Source organism: Macaca thibetana, chromosome 1 (genome assembly GCF_024542745.1).
Source record: "Macaca thibetana thibetana isolate TM-01 chromosome 1, ASM2454274v1, whole genome shotgun sequence".
Taxonomy (NCBI): Eukaryota; Metazoa; Chordata; class Mammalia; order Primates; family Cercopithecidae; genus Macaca; species Macaca thibetana.
Window position 1 is genome coordinate 125542665 of NC_065578.1, and position 21100 is coordinate 125563764.

The window sequence follows — 21100 nt, forward strand, 5'->3', positions numbered from 1 at the left end:
CTCCAAGTTCAATTAGCTCAATGACACCCACCATGACACATATTACAATCAAATTATCAAAAGAGAGAATCTTGAAAGCAGCAGGAGGGAAGTGAATGATCATATCTAAGCAATCCTTAAGAAATAGTTGACCAAATGCTCATCAGAAACCTTAGAGATCAGGAGGTAGTGGGATGACGTATTTAAAGCCGTAAAAGAAAACACTTTCAACCTAGAATTCTACAGCTGGCAAAATGGTCCTTTAAAATGAGGGCAAAATCATAGCATTTCCAGAAATAAAAACTGGAGGCATTTCATTTTCCCTAGATTTTGTGTATGAGAAATGATAAACAGAGGCTCTCAGGTTGAAATAAAAGAATGCCTCAGAGAGACTATATGAAGATACAAAAATCTCTGATAAATGTACACTGGTACATAAAAGCCAGCATTATTGAAATTTTAGCTTGTAACTTCAATTTTTATTTTCTACAAGATTTAAAATGCAAATGAATACAATATAATTACAAATCTATGTTAGCAAACACACAGTGTATAGAGACGTAATTTGTGAATGCAACAAAAAAACAGGATAGTATTGTATGAGTCAAATTTTCTTTTTTTTTTTTGACACAGTCTCACTGCATCACCCAGGCTGGAATGCAGTGGCATGATCTTGGCTCACTGCAACCTCCGCCTCTGGGCTCAAGCGATTACCTTGCCTCAGCCTCCTTAGTAATGGAATTACAGGCATGTGCCACCACACCCAGTTAATTTTTACATTTTTAGTAGAGACAGGGTTTCGCCATGTTGACGAGGCTGGGTATGAGTCAAATTTTTGGTACAATTGGAATTAAACAGGTATTAATTCAAATTAAATTACTATAACTTTAGGATATTATATATTATTCCCATTGAAACGACAAAAATAGTTTCAAGTATACACAAAAGATAAAGCCAATAAAATCATTTTACTACAAAAAAATCCAATAAACATAAATCAGACAGTATTGAAAAACAAACATTATACAGAAAACAGTAAATGAAGAGAGAAGACCTTTCTTATCAGTAATTACTTTAAATGTAAATGAATTAAATTCTCCCCAACAACACAAATTGGAAGAATGAATTTTAAAAAAAGTTCAGCTGTTTGTTGTTTACAACAGACTAACTTTACGGCTAAAGACACAAAGAAGGTGAAAGTAATAGGATGGAAAAAGATATTTCATGTAAATAGTAGCCTAAAAAGACCAGAGGTAGCTACACTACCATCAGACATACTTAACTTTAAGTTGAGAACTGTTACAAGAGACTACAAAAGACGTGTATATTGATAGAGATTTATTCACCAAGAAAATATAGAATTTATAGACATACATTTACCAAACATCAGAAATACAAAATATATGAAGATATGGTGAGAGAAATTAGAAGAAGTTCATAGGTCTATAATAAATATTGAAAACTCAAATAATTCACTCTCAGAAATGACTAGAATAATAGAATTTCAAAAAAATAGAGGACTTAAATATATAAGCCAATCAGACCAAATAGACAAATATAGAGCACTCCACCCAACAGCAGCAGGATACACCTTAAAGTTTTATCAAGAGAACATGGAAGAACACTCTCCAGGATAGACTACGTATTAGGCTACAGAACAAGTTAATATATTTTAAAAGACTAAAATCATACAATGTACTTTTCCAATCACAATGGAATAAAAATAAAAATCTACAACCAAATTAAAACAAGAAATTTCACAAATTTGTGGAAATTAAACAACACACTCTTAAACAACCAACAAGTCAAATATGAAAACATAGGGAAAATGAGAAATCACTTGAGACTACTGACAACAAAACACATCATACCAAAACTTACGGGTTGAAGCAAAAAGCAGCGCTAACAGAGAAATTTATAGCCATAACCACATATATTTTTAATGAAAAAAAAAGGTATAAGATCAATAACTTCATGTTTCACTTGGGAAGCTACAAAAAGTAAAGTAAGCTAAACCCCAAAAAAGAAAATATGAGCCTAGAGTAGATTAGTAATAAAGGAAAAGCAAACAGTAGAGAAAAATCAATAAAACCATGTTTTATTTCTTTGAACAAGTCACAAAATTGACAAACCTTTACACAGATTAACTACAGGAATAAAAAACGATGTAAGACTCAAATACCTAAAATCTTAAAAGAGAGTAGGGACATTACTACTGATTTTACAGAAATGAAAAATTTAGAAGAGAAATCTATATATAATTCTATGTCAACTTATTAGATAACCCAGTTGAAATGAACAAAATCTTAGAAATATACTGTCTACCAAACCAAATCATGGAAAAAAAATAGATAATTTGAATAGATGTATAATAAGTAAGGAAATTGAATCACTAATCTAAAATCTCACAAGAAAGAAAAGTGTTGAACCGGAAGGATTTACTGGAGAAGTATATACCAATCCTTTTCAAAACATTTCAAAAAAGAAAACTGAAAATAGAGACTACTTCCTGTCTTGTTCCATGAGGCCCACCAAAACTCTGATACAAAAACCAGACAAAGTACTACAAGAAATGAAAATTACTAGCCAACATTCCATATGAATATTGATGCAAAAAAGGCTCAGAAACATTTAGCATACCAGACAATTCCTGTGGCTCTGAACAAGATGGCCAACTGGATGCAGCCAGATGGAACAGCTGCCACTAAGGGACTGAGATGACAGATGCACTTCTGACATATATTCAGAGGGAAGGCACTGAGATTGAACCAAGGGAAGACCCAGAAACGAGGCTGAAAAGAGAGAATGTTGGGAGCCCTGCACAGGGACACTACACACGAGGACTGGTTCCTGGCCTCCAGTGAATCCAGGGGAACAGCTGAGATAAACTGCTAGGGAGCAACCCACTCTCACCCACTCTCACCAAAAGCCTCTGGAATCCCAGCAGGAGGAGACTCCCTCAACCACCAGGGACACTCCAGTTGACAGGGAGTGCTGCTTAGAGAAGTGACAGGGGCAGCATGCCAGCTGATGTAGAGCCCAAAGGGTTTGGTAGGGGAGTGTCTGTAGTAGAGCAGGGCCAGGGATGACCATCTCCCTAGACTCAACTTACTCACCTAAGAGACTTTAGCCCCTGGGGAACTGTTGGACCTGAACTCTGCAGGGCAATTTTGCCCTTCAGATGGGGCCAGTCTGACCTGAGCACTCCCTGGTCAGTTGGTCTCTCCTGGGGTGCCAGCCTGGATGCACCTGCTTCCAGGACAAACTGAGGTGATCTTGGGATCCACATCATAGCTTCTGCGCTGGCCAATCACAGCTGACAAGTGGAGAACTCCGGCAGGACAGCTGTCCATGGTCACCTAACAGCCCATCAGCTCACTCCACACACTGCAACTTCCCCTGGGCCCAAAGCAACACCCCAGATCACTTTGCCAGCCAGCATGTGTGTGCATCAGTGGGTTTTGCTTTCCTCTCCCTACGAGTACATGTGAGTGTGTGCCTCCTGCCCTGTCACTGCTACAACGACAGTATAGTCAGCTTCCTTCTCCCTTGTGAGGGCCGTTGCAGTCACAGAGCCAGCCAGCCCCAATCCTGCCACTAAACTGCCCATGCTAGTATATACACTTATGCAAACACTGCCATGCAAGTGAAACTAGGCACTGAAAACAGTGGAAACTCCTGAACCCCAAACAACCACCCCTAACTGCAGCACACAGAAAAAGCACACAACCTGTACTTGTCAGCGCCCTACCTGCATACCAACGAAGTGTGACAACATGCACAGTCACCAACAGGGACCCCTTACACTCCCAAGACTCATCGCCTCCACCATTGTGGAGAACATCCCCACAGAGGCAAGTACCCTAGCACCTGCAAGAACTCTGCCCACAATCAAAACCCAAGGTTATCAAATGAGATAAAAGAAATTAAAACCCATCCAAATGTCAGCAACTTCAAAGATTAGAGGAATATAAGCACATGAAGATAAGAAGGAATCAGCACAAGAACTCTGACAACTCAAAAAGCCAGAGTATCTTTGTTCCTCCAAACAACCACACAACCTCTCTAGCAAGGGTTCTGAACTGGCCCAAGGTGGCTGAAGTGGTATAAATGGAATTTCGAATATGGATAGGAAGGAAGATCATTGAGATGTAGGAGTATATTGAAACCCAATCCAAGGAAGCTAAGAATCACAATAAAACAACACCGGAGCTGACAGACAACATAGCCAGTATAGAAAAGGGCATAACCCACCTGACAGAGCTGAAAAACACGACAAAATTTATTGTTTGTTATGTTCTAATGCTATCACATGCAATAATAACTGAATAGACCAAGCAGAGAAAAGAATTCCAGAGCTCAAATACTGACTTTCTGAAATAAGACAACCAGATGAAAAAAGAGAGAAATGAATGAAAAGAAAGGAATGCAGCCTCACATAAATATGGTATTTTGTAAAGACATCTAATCTGTGATTCACTGGTGTTGCGGAAAGAGATAGGAAGAGTGTACTCAACTTGGAAATGTATTTCAAAATACTATGCATGAGAACTTCCCCAACCTAGCTAGAGGAGTAGACATTCAAATTCAGAAAATGCAAAGAACCCTAGTAAGATACTACAGAAGAACATCAACTGCAAGATACATAATCATCAGATTATTCAAGGTGAAATGAAAGAATAAATGCTAAAGGCAGGTAGAAAGAATGGTCAGGTCACCTACATAGTCACTCAGACTAAAAGCAGACCTCTCAGCAGAAACCATACAAGCAAGAAGAGATTGGGAGCCAATATACAACATTCTTAGAAAAAAGATACCAACCCAGAATTCCATGTCTAGTCAAACTCAGCTTCATAAGTTAAAGAGAAAAAAGGATCATTTTCAGACAAGCTAATGCTGAGAGAATTTGTTATCACCAGACCTGAATTACTAGAGCTCCTAAAGGGAGCACTAAATATAGAAAGAAAATACAATTACCTGCAACTACAGAAACACACTTTAGTACACACACCAGTTACACTATAAGGCAACCACATAAACAAGTTTGCAGAATAACCAGCTAATATCACGATGCAATCAAATCCACATGTATCAATACTAACCTTGAATGTGAATGGGCTAAATGCCCCAATTAAAACACAGAGTGGCAAGCTGGAAAAAGAACTAAGGGCCACTGGTATGCTGTCTTCAAGAGACCAGTCTCACATACAATAGCCCACAAAGGCTCAAAGTAAAGGGAGGGAGAAAAATCTACCAAACAAATGAAAAACAGAAAAAATGCTGAGGTTGCAATCCTAATTTCAGACAAAAGAGACATTAAACCAACAAACATCAAAAAAGGCCCCCAAACAGCATTACATAATGGTAAAGGGGTTAAATCAACAAGAACACCTAACTCTCTTACATACATGTGAACCCAACACAGGAGAACTCAGATTTATAAATCAAGTTCTTAGAGACCTTCAAAAAGGCTTAGACTCCCACATAATAATAGTGAGAGACTGAAACATCACATGGACAGTATTAGACACATCACAGAGACAGAAAATTAACAATACTATTCACCACCAAAACTCAGCACTGGATCAAATGCACCTGCTAATAATCTACAACTGTCCACCTGAAAACAACAGAATATATATTCTTCTCATTGCCACATGGCACATAGTCTAAAATTCATCACTTGATAGGAAATAAAACACTCCTCAGCAAATACAAAAGCACTAAAGTCATAACAACCAATTTCTAAACCACAACTGAATAAAATTAGAAATCAAGACTAAGAAATTAACTCCAAAACAAACAATTACTTAGAAATTCAATAACCTGCTTCTGAATGTCTTTGGGGAAATCAAATTAAGGAAAAAAAATCAAGAAGTTCTTAAGTTACAACATACCAGAATCTCTGGGACACAGCTAACCAGTGTTAAGAGGGAAATTTATAGCACTATAACATAGTGAAACCTCATCTCTACTAAAAATACAAAAAATTAACCAGGCGTGGTGGTGGGCACCTGTAGTCCCAGCCTCTCAGAAAGCTGAGGCAGGAGAATTGCTTGAATCAGGGAGGCAGAGGTTGCAGTGAGCTGAGATCGTGCCACTATACTCCAGCCTAGGCAACAAAGTGAGACTCCATCTCAAAAAAAAAAAAAAAAAAAAAAACAAGTTAGAAAGATCTCAGTGTAAAAATATAACATCACAACTAAAAGAACTAGAGAACCAAGAGAAAACCAACTGCAAAACAAGAAGATCATAAGAACTAACTAAAATCAGAGCCAAACTGAAGGACACTGAGACACACACACACAAAAAAGACACTCAAAAGATCAATAAATCTAGGAGACGCTTCTTAAAAAAACTGATGAAATAAATAGAATGCAGGCTAGACAAATAAAGAAGAAAAGAGGGAAGATACAAATGAATGCAATTACAAATGACAAAGAGGATATTACCACTGACTCCACAGAAATACAAATAAAAATCAGAATATTATGAACACCTCTATGTACATAAGTTAAAAATGTAGAAGAAGCAAATATATTCTTGGAAACATACGCCCTCCAAAACCTGAGCCAGGAAGAATTTGAATTTGTGAAAGGACCAATAATGAGCTCCAAAGTTGAATCAGTAATAAATAGCCTACTAATCAAAATAAGCCCAGAACAAGACAAATTCACAGCTGAATTCTACCAGATGTGCAAACAAGAGCTTATATCATTCCTGCTGGAATTATTCCAAAATATTGAGGAGGAATTCCTCTCTAACTCATTCTGTGAGGCCAGCATCACCCTGATACCAAAACCTGGCAAAGACGCAAGAAAACTTCAGGCCAATATCCTTGATGAACATCAGTGCAAAAATCCTCAAAAAATTACTGGCAAACTGAATCCAGCAACACATCAAAAAGCTTATCTACCACAATCAAGTTGGCTTTACCCTTGGGATGCAAGTTTGGTTCAACATATGCAAATCAAAAACTATGATTCATCACATAAAGAAAACTAAAGACAAAAATCACATGATTATCTCAATATATGCTGAAAAAGTTATCGATGAAACTCAACACCCTTTTAAGTTAAAAACTCTCAAACTAGGTATTAAAGAAACAGACCTCAAAATAACAAAAGCCATCTATGGCAGACCCACAGTCAACATCATACAGAATGGGGAAAAATTGGAGGCATACTAGCACAAGAGAAGGATTCCCTCTCTTGCCACTCCTATTCAACATAATATGGGAAGTCCTGGCCAGAGCAATCAGAGAAGATAAGGAAATAAAGAGCATCAAAAGAGAAAGAGGGTAAGTCAAACTATTTCTGTTTGTACATGACATGATTCTATATCAGAAAACCGTATGGTCAAAGACCAAAAGCATCTTGCAACTGAAAAACAACTTCAGCAATGTTTCTGGATTCAAAACCAATGTACAAAAATTGCTTTCACTCCTATACACCAACAACCAAGACAAGAGTCAAATCAGGAACGCATTCCCATTCACAATTGCCACAAAAAGGATAAAATACCTAGGTATACAGAAAATCAGAGAGGTGAAAGAACTCTACAAGGAGAATTATAAAACACTACTGAAATAGATCAGTGGTGACACAAACAAACCGAAAAACATTTCATACTCATGAATAGGAAGAATCAATATCGTTAAAAGGGCCAATTGTCCAATTTCCACATTCAATGTGACTCCTTTCAAACTACCAATGAAGTTCTTCACAAAACTAGAAAAAAAAAAAAACTATTTAAAATTTTTAAAATTCATCAAAAATCAGCCCAAATAGACAAGGTAATCCTAAGCAAAGAGAGCAAAGCTGGAGGCATCATGCTACCTAGCTACAAGCTATACTACAAGGCTACCATAAACAAAACAGCATAGTACTCGTGGAAAAACAGACACATAGACTAATGTAACAGAATAGGAAATGCAGAAATAAGACAACACACCTTCTAAAAATGTGTCAAAACAAGCAATGGGAAAAGCACTTTCTGTTCAATAAATGGTGCTGGGATAACTGGCTAACCATATGCAGAAGATTGAAACTGGATACCTTCCTTAAATCATATACAAAAATCAACTCAAGATGGATTAAAGACTTAAATGTAGAACCCAAAACTGAAAAAACTCTGGAAAACAACCCAGGCAATACTTTTCTGGACACAGGAACTAGCAAAGATTTCATGATGATGATGTCAAAAGCAACTGAAAAAAATTGACAAATGGGATCTAATTAAACTAAAGAGCTTCTGCATAGTGAAGGAAACTATCAAAAAAGTAAACAGACAACCAAAAGAACGGGATAAAAATTTTGCAAGGTACACATCTTATAAAGGTCTGATATCCAGGATCCATGAGGAATTTGAACAAATTTACAAAAGAAAAAAAAACAGCCCCATTGAAAAGTGGGCAAAAGACAGGATCAGACACTTTCAAAAGGAGACATACATGTGGCCAAGAAGCATATGAATAAAAGTTCAATGTCTCGGATCACTGGAGAAGTGCAAATCAAAACCACAATGAGATACAGTCTCACGCCACTCAGATGGCTATTACTAAATTGTCAAGAAAAAAGAGGTGCTAGAGTGTTGTAGAGAAAAGTAAATGCTTATACACTATTTGTGGGAGTGTAAATTTATTCAAACATTATGGAATACAGTGTGGCAATTACTCAAAGAACTAAAATTAAAGAAAAGAACTACCATTAAAACCAGCAATCCAATTACTTGGTATATACCCAAAGGAATATAAATAATTCTATCATAAAGATTCATGAACATGTTATGTTCATTGCAGCACTATTCATAATAGCAAAGACAAGGAATCAAACTAAGTGCCCATTAGTGATAAATTACATAAAGAAAAAGTGTACATATACACCATGAAATACTACGCTGTCATAAGAAATCAGACTGTATGCTTTACAGGTTCGTGGATGGAGCTGAAGGCCATTATCCTTAAAAACTAATGCAGAAACAAATAACCAAATATGGCATGTTCTCACTTATAACAGCAAGTTAAATAATGAGAACACATGGACACATAGAGAGGAACAGCAGACAATGGGGCCTACCACAGGGTGGAGGTTATGGGGAAGAAAAGGATCAGGAAAAATAAGTAATGGGTACTACAATTAATACCTGGGTGATGAAATAGCTTTATGACAAACCCCTGCGATACAAATTTAACTATATAACAAACCTGCACATGTACCCCTGAACTTAAAGTAAAAATTTAAAAAATAGCTGATGCCAAAGAGGATGCAAAGGAAAATGTCTTATATGCTCTTGGTGGGAATGTAAATTAGTACAGTCATTGTGGAAAACAGTAAGATTTCTCCAAAAAACCAAAAATAGAATTATCTTTCAATCCAGCAATCCAACTACTGTGTATCTATCCAAAGGAAAATAATTCAGATTATAAAAGGGATGCCTAAACTCCCATGGTTATTGCAGCACTATTCACAATAGCAAAGATGTGTAACCTAAGCATCCATTAACAAATGAATGGATGAAGAGAAGATTGTACATACAGGCAATGAAATACTATTCCATTGTAATAAAAAGAATGAAATACTGTCATTGGAAGCAACATAGATTCAACTGGAGGTCGTTATGTTAAGTAAAATAAATCAAGCAGAGAAAGACAAATATTACATGTTTTTACTCATATGTGGGAGCTACAAAAGTTGATCTATAAAGATAGAGAGTAGAATGATAGATACCAGAAGCCAGGAAGGGTGTTCAGGGATGGAGAATGAAAACACACTGGTTAATGAGCACAAACATACAGATATATAAAAGAAGTACGTTTTAACATCTGATAGCAGAGTACGGTGACTACAGTTTACAACAACATATTGTATTTTTCAAAATAGGTAGAAGAGAGGAAAGTAAATGTTTCCAACGAAGACAGAAATGATAAATGCTCAAGGTGATGAATGCCATAAAGTTCCTAATATCCTGACTTTATCATTACACATTTGATCCATGTAACAAAATATCACATGTACCCTAAAAATGTGTATAGGTATTAGGAATCAATAAAAAAAAAACAAAACAGAGTCTTCTTGTTTTCTACATTAGTTACAGCCAAGCCACTCTCTTGCTGGAACAAATATGGTGGTGATTGTAGTGGGGAGTGATGATGATGATGATGATGATGGTGGTGGTGGTGATAATGGTGGAAAAAATGATGATATCTTGCTGCAAATAAATTTCTATCAAAAGACAGCTAATTATGTGTCAGGCATTGCGCCAACAAAATTTCAGATAGTAATTAAATTTTATGCCTTAAACTAGTTTGTTAGGTAAAAGTTATATTGCTCACTTTACAGTAAAGAGATTGACATTCAGAGAAGTTGAATAATATGTTCCTCAAATCAATTAAACACTAATTAAGGGAAAATGAAAGGGGTTTAAATAATACAGACATAATTGTTGGTATGACCCAAATTGTGAGATCCTTCCTGTGGATTAAAAAAAGGTGGAAATAAACCCAAATGATTACATAATATTGCCAATAAAGCAGATTTGAAAAGAAACAAAAGATCCATTCACAAATGTATATGCATAGATACTTTATTCAGGGAGTGAAAGGAAAGTGACAAGTGCACAGGTGGTAGAAGCTCATGCCCAGGCGACAGACAGACACAGGAAACATCAACAGAATTCTCCGATGGTTCCCATGGACAGAGCTGCTTCTTCCAAAGCTCTGGGAACCGGCACTGCTGAGGACTTCCTTTCTAAGTCTCCACCTGGACAGTGGCAGTATGGCAGCCTCAGAAAGGAAACATTTTGCTATCAGGGGTCATCATGGGCAGATCATAGGCTAAGGGGAAAGAAGTTTCCTGTGTATCCCTTGATGGCTTTGATGAGAAGATGCAGGTGAAGCTGTGGAACGAGGTGAGCCAAATATCCTTATCCTTTCGTGCTCCTGATGAATCCTGAAGCTGTTACTTGCTCTTGGGTGGACACTTTGGCTGGCAGGGTGGGGAAGGTGTCACCGGAGGATATTTCTGCTGGCACTGCTGAGGTGGGCAGAGCTCTGGACACTTTGGTGGTGGGCAGGGCTCAGGGCACTTCGGGGGTGGACATGGCTCTGGGCACTTTGGCGTGGGGCACACAGGAGGTGGCTGGCAGGGCTGCTTGCACTGCTGCTGTTGGTAAGACATCCTGCTGGAGTCTCAGAATCTGAAAGAAATGATACAACAGTGTTCACGGGAAAGGAATCCTCCAGAGAGAGATGGCAAAACTTACGTATTACCGTGGTATCTTATTTCTCCAATCTCCAAAACTTTATTTAAACTCTTAGCTCCCTTTTCATGACTTCCTGTCTTCTCCTTCCACTTTAGCAAGTTGCTTCATCGGCCCTAGGAAATCCTGCCTTTCCTCATACAATTTCTCCAAAGAAAACATCCCTGTAAGATGTAAGAAGCAAGCATGTTTTTCCATGAAAATAACATCTTCAGGAATGGCAGTCACAAGTTCAGACCCCCTGGGCAATCTCACAAGCTATTCCTATCATCATTATCTGTTGTAAAGCACCGGTGGGTTGACTTGGGCACAGAGTAAGGGCTGTTCAGGAAGGAGTGCAGGCTCTCACACCTGCTAAGACACAACCCTTTGAAAAGGACACCAGGAAAATATGGAAAAGAGAAAAATACTTCATCCCTTTCTTCAAACAAAGGCTTTCCTATTAACTTCTCTGTTCATATGGACATATAACTGTGCATTTTTTTAAAAGCAATATAAAACACTGCATCATGTAGTCTAATCCTGTAGTTCCATTCACTAAGTACCATCAAACCTATGACCATAGGTTTGGATCTGCCAAACTTGCCGTATTCAGATTACATTCAACATTTCAGGGCACAAAGAACAGAGGAACTCAAGGAAGCAGACTCACCAGGTTCTCCAAAGCAGATCGGTGCTCAAGTACCAGGAGTTTAGGAGTTGTAGAGCACAGAACCTCTTTATAGGGCCTGCTACCCCACCCAGCAGGAAGGGGAACTACCTAAAACTGGGCTGGTCCAGCAATGTCCCAACTGAAATGCAAATTTATCCATTACTGGCATGACAGGGATGCTCAAATTGGTAAATATCCTGTTCTGGCATCTCTCCACTGGATTAAGTGCTCCTGACTCATGGAGGCTCTGCCTTAGATCTCAATTTCAGTGACTTATGGCAAAGAGGGACTTGGGAGATTCTCTAACTGGTGGTCAAGGGCTCTCTTTCCTGACTGGGGGCAATGAATGCTTCCTGTCTAACATTCCCTAAATCATAAAACTTCCTGCCCTGATCCACTGTAACTGAATGCCATATTGTTGTACATGAACCCATCTCCACCTGGGTTTTCCTCGTACAGTTTGCCAATGTGCTAGAAAGACGGACAGACCTAACAAAGACCCGAGCTCTGGTCCCAGATTTTTTTGCTAAGTTGTATGACCACAGCCAGTTCAACCCTCCTCCCTGGAATTGTAAACAGAGGAGCATCATACCTACCTCTGGTTTTGAAGGCATTGACCACATCTTGCCTTCTGTTGACCCTGATCAACCCTGAAATTTTCTGCTCCACCTCTATCTTTCTCTCACAAAACCCCAGATTTTACCTATATTCCTTTTCTCTTTGAAGTTGTTTTCTACATCCCTCATAGAGGCACTTGTTTTCTGGGAGAGATACCAGAGTGAGATCCAGTATCCCCAGTACGATTGCTACTGCTACCATCAAGGATGTATATTACAGCCTTTTAATTTATGAATAACATGCTTCCTAGTCACCACATTAAGGAAATTGAGAGAAGGGAACCAAAGTTACAAGCATTCGTTTCAAATCTATGTATTCAACCATCCCTATATGATTCCTGTGAACATCCTATAGAGAACAAGAGGCATAGACTCACAGTATCTTATGTAAATAATTAGAAGAAGGTTTGCAGAGTAGAGAAGGTCAGAGGACTTAAAGTCTGATATCTAGGGGAAAATATAAACTAAGTATGATCCTATATGTTTGCTTTCTCTACTTCTCTTTCAAAACAGGTTTCAGTCTTTGAAAGACAGTATTATTTTATTTGTTTGCATGTTCTTCCTTTGTCTTTTCCCAAAGCCCTCTAGCCCCACAACCTGCTAGATTATCAACTCACACCCCAATGTATACCTCTTATCTGTCCATTTTAGTACACATTGTTCACTCGATACATATGTTGCCAATGTGAATGTCTTTCACATCTTTTAAAAACTCTTCCTGCAATCAGTGGGGCTTACTAAACATTGTATATTAAACATTTAAAATAATGCTGCTGGAGCTTCCTTACCTGGGCCAATGATCAGGAAGTTTTCCAAGAATGTGGTTTTATAATTGAAGAAGAAGAAGGAAGAGGAAGATAAGAAAAAAGAGGAAAAGGAGTGACTCAAATTCTCTGGAGCACTCACCAGCTATGCTCCAGATAGAGCAAGAGCACTGAATCAACCCAGCATCACATCCCTCAGTTAAGCAGCTTAGCTTCCCAGATCTGCAACTGCTCCAGTCTCTAAGGAAGGGCTTTTGGCCAAGATCTCCACTGGCCAGATGCTACAGAAATAGAACTGTCATGTCAGCACCTTGAGGCCAGGTGTTTACGAATAGTGTTCTCATGAAATGCTTCCTATAGACCATTACACATGCCAAGCACAGTGGGTGAAGTAAACAGACTTCTCTCAATAGGTCCCCTACTCCTCCCCAGAGCCTCACATCACACCTACAACACAAATCCTTAGAGAAATGTCTGATTTCTAACATGCAAAATTGGGAAATTAGCTGCCAAATGAGATCACTGTGTGAGATAATACAGTTTGGGTCATGCCCTGAGACTCCCCTTCTGAGAACACCCCACTCAAACAGGCTGCTTATCGCAGCATTGTAGGTACCAGAATGGCAGCAGCCCTAGTGCCCCCAGCATCTCAGACAGGATCACTTTACAAGTTGAGGTGGCGAACTGGAAACTCACAGTTCCTCACAGACCAGCTACATGAAGAGTGGACACAACATGAAGAGGGGCAGTACCAGTCACAGCTTCCCCTACTTATGACATCCAGATCCTGAGACCTAGAGCGAGGCATACTTCACACACACACACACACATATACACACACACACACACAAAAACACACACACACATACACCATAGTTCTTTATCTGTTATCTATCTGCATGTCAAAAGAGGTTAGCTTTATCATCTTAAGAGTCTGATAGCCTTAGGTTCATTCCTATTACTTCTACTGCATAATTTTCTGGGGGATCATTAAATATGAATTATTAGTACTTAAAAATGACAGGAAAGAATGAACACTTTCAATTTTTTGTGATTCACAAAGTATATTTCAATATGATTGATTATATATTCACTCATTTGTGTGTGTGTGTGTGTGTTTGTGTGCTTATAATGCTATGAAATTTACATCACATTCGTAGCTCTGGCTAACTACTACTACAATGAAAATACATAACTATGCCATTTCCACAAGTCTCCTCTGCTTCCCATGTATAGTCATAACCACCCCTCCCTTCCCAAATACTTACCTCTAGTAAATATTACTCTTTTATCCATCTCTTTGATTTCATTATTTTAAGAATATTTGAGTGAATTTATACATCATGTAACCTTTTGAGAATTGCTCTTTTTTTCACATAACATAATTTCGTGGTGGTCCATTCACTTTCTGCAAACACTTTTAATTTTGTGTAATACTTGATTCAACATTTTATCTCACATTTCAATACTATATATTCCACTAAACAAAATAGTACTGGCAAATAAAGATTTAAAATTAAATATGAAAAAAATAAAGAAACAAGAATTTGGTAAAATATTCTTGATGCTCAGAGAAATGGTAACTGCAACTCCCCATGCATATCTGCCTTCTGCTTTCATTTCTGAATGAAAGGCTAAGCCTGCATTGTCCTTCCATGCTGAATCCAATAAATTACAGAACATACATATTGTAGAATAGTGAAGATCCTTACGGTGGATGCTTTGGAAGACTGTTTAATATAATTTAAAACATTAGAATTGTACTAAAAACATATGTAAAGCATGACTACATTCTCATCAACATTTATTAAAAGATAGGAAACAAATGAAACAATGTATTAAACATGATTATATATGGCTGGTGAAATTACAGATGATGTTTATTTTCTTGTTGTACTTTTCAAAGTATTCTCCATGTTACCTATTACTGAGTAAGGAATCTTAAAATTCTACTTTGAAAAGCTGACAAGAGACAAGCCTGTCCATTGCTCAATTAGTCAGATAATGGTCTTTCTTTTTTGCATTTTTGGCCAGACACTAAAGGTGGGGCTGCACGTAAGTAACAGTTGTTTTATTGTTATAGATCTACATTTCATCACATCCCTTCTAAAAGCTCTCTTGAAGAAAATCTCAATAATAATCCTCATCCTCATAGCACTGACATACGTACACAGAAGCCATAGACATGCAATAACCATGCATATCTATAAAACAGTTTACCAGGCCAGGGACGGTGGCTCATGTCTGTACTCCCAGCACTTAGGGAGGCCAAAGTGGGTGGATCACAAGATCAGGAGTTCAAGACCAGCCTGGCCAACATGGTGAAACCCAGTCTCTACTAACAATACAAAAATTAGCTGAGCGTTGGGGCTGGGGCGTATAATCTGGGCTACTCACGAGGCTGAGGCAGAGAATTGCTTGAACCCAGGAGGCGGAGGTTGCAGTAAGCTGAAATCACGCCACTGCACCCCAGCTTGGGCAACAGAGTGAGACTCCGTCTCAAAAAAAAAACCAAAACAATTTACCAAAATTGGCAGATCATGCTATGGTGAAAAAATCAGGAATGAGTTTGTCTACTATCCAAGAGCCAGAACAATAGAAATCATAAAACTGACCATAATATGATGAAATTGGAAGAAATGGATTATTAGTAGACAGGTGATAAAGACAATAGAATATAGCGATAATAATAGTACCTACCACTAAATTGTCCTGAGAAAAAAATTAAATCAGAGACTGCATATAAAGTACTTAGCACAGGCTACAGATAGTACTCAAAATATTACAGAAACACATGGCTAATCAAACAGATATAGGCAAAATATCAAGTTCAAGTTGTTTATGGTTGAGAAAGATACTGGATTTTCTTTAAGACCTTTTATATTATCCTTACTTTAAGAGTGTGCCAGAGGTTTTTAGGACAAAGCAAATGCAAATATATGATTTGAATGAAGTATGCAGAAATAATAAGATAGACTAATCTTGACATTTATTCTTGTGTAATAAAAATGAGAGTTAACCTAAGCAGAAATGTAGAACAAAGGATATAAAAAAATACTGTAATGTTTCCATGTTATTTGGACTATCTACAGCTTTCCTCTGAATTCAATTAATACAAAAAAATTCTAAAAACAATAAATAGCAATATGTTGACTTGTTGATTTGCAAAATATTAACATGTATAGATATTTTTATTCTGCATGAAAAATATATAATGGTTTATTCTGTGCAAAAAATATATATAATGTTACCTCCAATTTAGTCTACTGTTACTGTGGTTAGCTGTTTAGGACAACAAAAAACTGATCATTTAAATATCACATTCCTTCTCCTGCAAATAACCTAATTTTTAGGCTAAATTCTTAAACTGAATAGCTCATTAGCACTAATCTTTCCAAAGTTTATAAACCTTATAAATTCTACTTTTATTTTCTCCATATGTTAGATACAAATATTTAAGAGCAAAATTCAAGAGCTATTAGTAATATAAAATACTTTATATCACTTTATGCTTAGTGTTAATGAGATTAAGAAGGATATGTGGTAAATGATGGAATGAATCAGAAACTTCTCCTTCTAGGAATCTTTTCAAGATAGTGAATGTGCATAGGCTGTGGTCTTCCTCCAAAAAAGTAAAAAAAGGAAAACAAAAACACAAACAAAATTGTGAAAAAAAATTTGGAGAATAAAGACTGTTTGAACTCTAACATAGGATGAGAGACCTGAAAATTCTACTGTAAGTCTGAGAAAGGTTAAATAAAATATAAGCACTATGAAAAAAATCCATACTAACTCACAATCTTAAAAGATATACATAATTTTATGATATGATCCAGCAACACCACATTCAAAAATTGATCTAGTACATTTTAAAATATCTCTACAAAATATAATGTGTATTCAAAATAATTATGGCAACTTTAGTCATAATATCCACTATCTGTGATCTACCAAGATGTCCTTCAATAATTGAATTGATAAACTGTGGTACATCACACCCATGCAATGGAATGCTGCACAGTGATAACATGGAATGACCTGTCAAGACTCATAAAGACATGGTTGAATTTGAAATGCAAACTGATAAGTGAGAAAAGTCCGTCTCAAAGGTTGTAGGCCCATTTATATGAATTCTATAAAAGGCAAACTTACATATTCAAAAAACGTAACAAACTCCAAGTTCAACGAATTCAATGACACCCACTGTGACACACCTTATAATCAAATTATCAAAAGAGAGAATCTTGAAAGCAGCAAAAGGGAAGTGAATGTTCATATCTAAGAAATCCTTAAGAATCCAATGAATTCAATGACACCCACCGTGACACAAATTATAATCAAATTATCAAAAGAAAGAATCCTGAAAGCAGCAAGAGGAAAGTGAATCATGATATCTAAGAAATTCTTTTTTTTATTGTTATTATTATACTTTAAGTTCTAGGGTACATGTGCACAACATGCAGGTTTGTTACGTATGTATACATGTGCCATGTTGGTGAGCTGCACCCATTAACTCATCATTTACATTAGGTATATCTCCTAATGCTATCCGTCACTCCTCCCCTCTCCCCACAATATGCCCCGGTGTGTGATGTTCCCCTTCCTGTGTCCACGTGATCTCATTGTTCAACTCCCACATATAAGTGAGAACATGTGCTGTTTGGTTTTCTCTCTTGCGATAGTTTGCTGAGAATGATGGTTTCCAGCTGCATCCATATCCCTACAAAGGACACGAACTCATCCTTTTTTATGGCTACATAGTATTCCATGGTGTATATGTGTCACGTTTTCTTAATCCAGTCTGTCACTGATGGACATTTGGGTTGGTTCCAAGTCTTTGCTATTGTGAATAGTGCCGCAATAAACATACGTGTGCATGTGTCTTTATAGTAGCATGATTTATAATCCTTTGGGTATATACCCAGTAATGGGATTGCTGGGTCAAATGGTATTTCTAGTTCTAGATCTTTGAGGAATCACCACACTGTTTTCCACAATGTTGAACTAGTTTACAGTCCCACCAACAGTGTAAAAGTGTTCCTATTTCTCCATATCCTCTCCAGCACCTGTTGTTTCCTGACTTTTTAATGATCGCCATTCTAACTGGTGTGAGATGGTATTTCATTGTGGTTTTGATTTGCATTTCTCTGAAGACGAGTGATGATGAGCATTTTTTCATGTGTCTGTTGGCTGTATAAATGTCTTCTTTTGTGAAGTGTCTGTTCATATCCTGTGCCCACTTTTTGATGGGGTTGCTTTATTCTTGAAAATTTGTTTGAGTTCTTTGTAGGTTCTGGATATTAGCCCTTTGTCTGATGAGTAGATTGCAAAAATTTTCTCCCATTCTGTAGGTTCCCTGTTCTACTACTGATGGTAGCTTCTTTTGCTGTGCAGAAGCTCTTTCGTTTAATTAGATCCCATTTGTCAAATTTGGCTTTTGTTGCCATTGCTTTTGGTGTTTTAGACATGAAGTCTTTGCCCATGCCTATGTCCTGAATGGTATTACCTAGGTTTTTTCCTAGGGTTTTTATGGTTTTAGGTCTAACATTTAAGTCTCTAATCCATCTTGAATTAATTTGCATATAAGGAATAAGGAAAGGATCCAGTTATAGCTTTCTATTTATGGCTAGCCAATTTTCCCAGCATCCTTTATTAAATAGGGAATCCTTTTCCCATTTCTTCTTTTTGTCAGGTTTGTCAAAGATCAGATGGCTGTAGATGTGTGGTATTATTTCTGAGGACTCTGTTCTGTTCCATTGGTCTATATCTCTGTTTTGGTACCAGTACCATGCTGTTTTGGTTACTGTAGCCTTGTAGTATAGTTTGAAGTCAGACAGCGTGATGCCTCCAGCTTTGTTCTTTTGGCTTAGGATTGTCTTGGCAATGCGGGGTCTTTTTTGGTTCCATGTGAACTTCAAAGCAGTTTTTCCCAATTCTGTGAGGAAAGTCATTGGTAGCTTAATGGGGATGGCATTGAATCTATAAATTACCTTAGGCAGTATGACCATTTTCATGATACCGATTCTTCCTACCCATGAGCATGGTATGTTCTTCCATTTGTTTGTGTCTTCTTTTATTTCACTGAGCAGTGGTTTGTAGTCCTTGAAGAGGTCCTTTACACTCCTTGTAAGTTGGATTCCTAGGTATTTTATTCTCTTTGAAGCTATTGGGAATGGGAGTTCATTCACGATTTGGCTCTCTGTTTGTCTGTTACTAGTGTAAGAATGCTTGTGATTTTTGCACATTAATTTTGTATCCTGAGACTTTGCTGAAGTTTCTTATCAGCTTAAGGAGATTTTGGGCTGAGACAATGGGGTTTTCTAAATATACAATCATGTCATCTGCAAATAGGGACAATTTGACTTTTTCTTTTCCTAACTGAATACCCTTGATTTCTTTCTCTTGCCTGATTGCCCTAGCCAGAACTTCCAACTCTATGTTGAATAGGAGTGGTGAGAGAGGGCATCTCTGTCTTGTGCCAGTTTTCAAAGGGAATGCTTCAAGTTTTTGCTCATTCAGTATGATATTGGCTGTGGGTTTGTCATAAATATCTCTTATTGTTTTGAGATACGTTCCATCAATACCGAATTTATTGAGAGTTCTTAGCATGAAGGGCTGTTGAATTTTGTCAAAGGCTTTATCTGCATCTATTGAGATAATCATTGGTTTTTGTCTTTGGTTCTGTTTATATGCTGGATTACGTTTATTGATTTGCAAATGTTGAACCAGCCTTGCATCCCAGGGATGAAGTCCATTTGATCATGGTGGATAAGTTTTTTGATGTGCTGTTGGATTTGGTTTGCCAGTATTTTATTGAGGATTTTTGCATTGATGTTCATGAGGGATATTGGTATAAAATTCTCTTTTTTTGTTGTGTCTCTGCCAGGCTTTGGTATCAGGATGATGTTGACCTCATAAAATGAGTTGGGGAGGATTCCCTCTTTTTCCATTGATTGGAATGGTTTCAGAAGGAATGGTACCAACTCCTCCTTGTACCTCTGGTAGAATTCAGCTGTGAATCCATCTGGTCCTGGACTTTTTTTGATTGGTAGGCTATTAATTATCGCCTCAATTTCAGAGCCTGCTATTGGTCTATTCAGGGATTCAATTTCTTCCTGGTTTAGTCTTGGGAGAGTGTATGTGTCCAGGAATTTATCCATTTCTTCTAGGTTTTCTAGTTTATTTGCGTATGGGTGTTTATAGTATTCTCTCATGGTAGTTTGTATTTCTGTGTGTTGGTGGTGATATCCCCTTTATCATTTTTTATTGAGTCTATTTGATTCTTCTCTCTTTTCTTCTTTATTAGTCTTGGTAGCAGTCTATCTATTTTGTTGATCTTTTCAAAAAACCAGCTCCTGGATTCATTGATTTTTTAAAGGGCTTTTTGTGTCTGTATCTCCTTCAGTCCTGCTCTGATCTTAGCTATTTCTTGCCTTCTGCTAGCTTTTGAATGTATTTGCTCTTGCTTCTCTAGCTCTTTTAATTGGGATGTTAGGGTGTCAATTTTAGGTCTTTCCTGCTTTCTCTTGTGGGCATTTAGTGCTATAAATAAGTGCTTTAAATGTGAACCAGAGATTCTGGTATGTTGTATCTTTGTTCTCATTCATTTCAAAGAACATCTTTATTTCTGCCTTCATTTCATTATGTACCCAGTAGTCATTCAGGAGCAGGTTATTCAGTTTCCATGTAGTTGAGCGGTTTTGATTGAGTTTCTTAGTCCCGAGTTCTAGTTTGATTGCACTGTGGTCTGAGAGACAGTTTGTTATAATTTCTGTTCTTTTATATTTGCTGAGGAGTGCTTTACTTCCAACTATGTGGTCAATTTTGGA

General features: G+C 37.4%; 3 protein-coding genes across 29 annotated transcripts in view; 1 reads left to right on the plus strand and 2 right to left on the minus strand.

Annotated features, from left to right (window-relative positions):
* Window positions 1-21100, plus strand: part of S100A1 (S100 calcium binding protein A1) — a 1186348-nt gene that overhangs the window by 620480 nt on the left and 544768 nt on the right. The window lies entirely within an intron of this gene.
* The window catches only part of S100A8 (S100 calcium binding protein A8), a 675486-nt gene that overhangs the window by 342489 nt on the left and 311897 nt on the right, over window positions 1-21100 (minus strand). The window lies entirely within an intron of this gene.
* On the minus strand, window positions 10550-11933 carry LOC126935272 (small proline-rich protein 2D). The gene is made up of 2 exons (XM_050756533.1): window positions 11891-11933; window positions 10550-11175 (listed from the first exon to the last, which is right to left on the minus strand). Exon 2 carries the CDS (start codon window positions 11154-11156, stop codon window positions 10938-10940), a length of 219 nt encoding a protein of 72 aa, XP_050612490.1. The 5' UTR covers window positions 11157-11175; window positions 11891-11933; the 3' UTR covers window positions 10550-10937.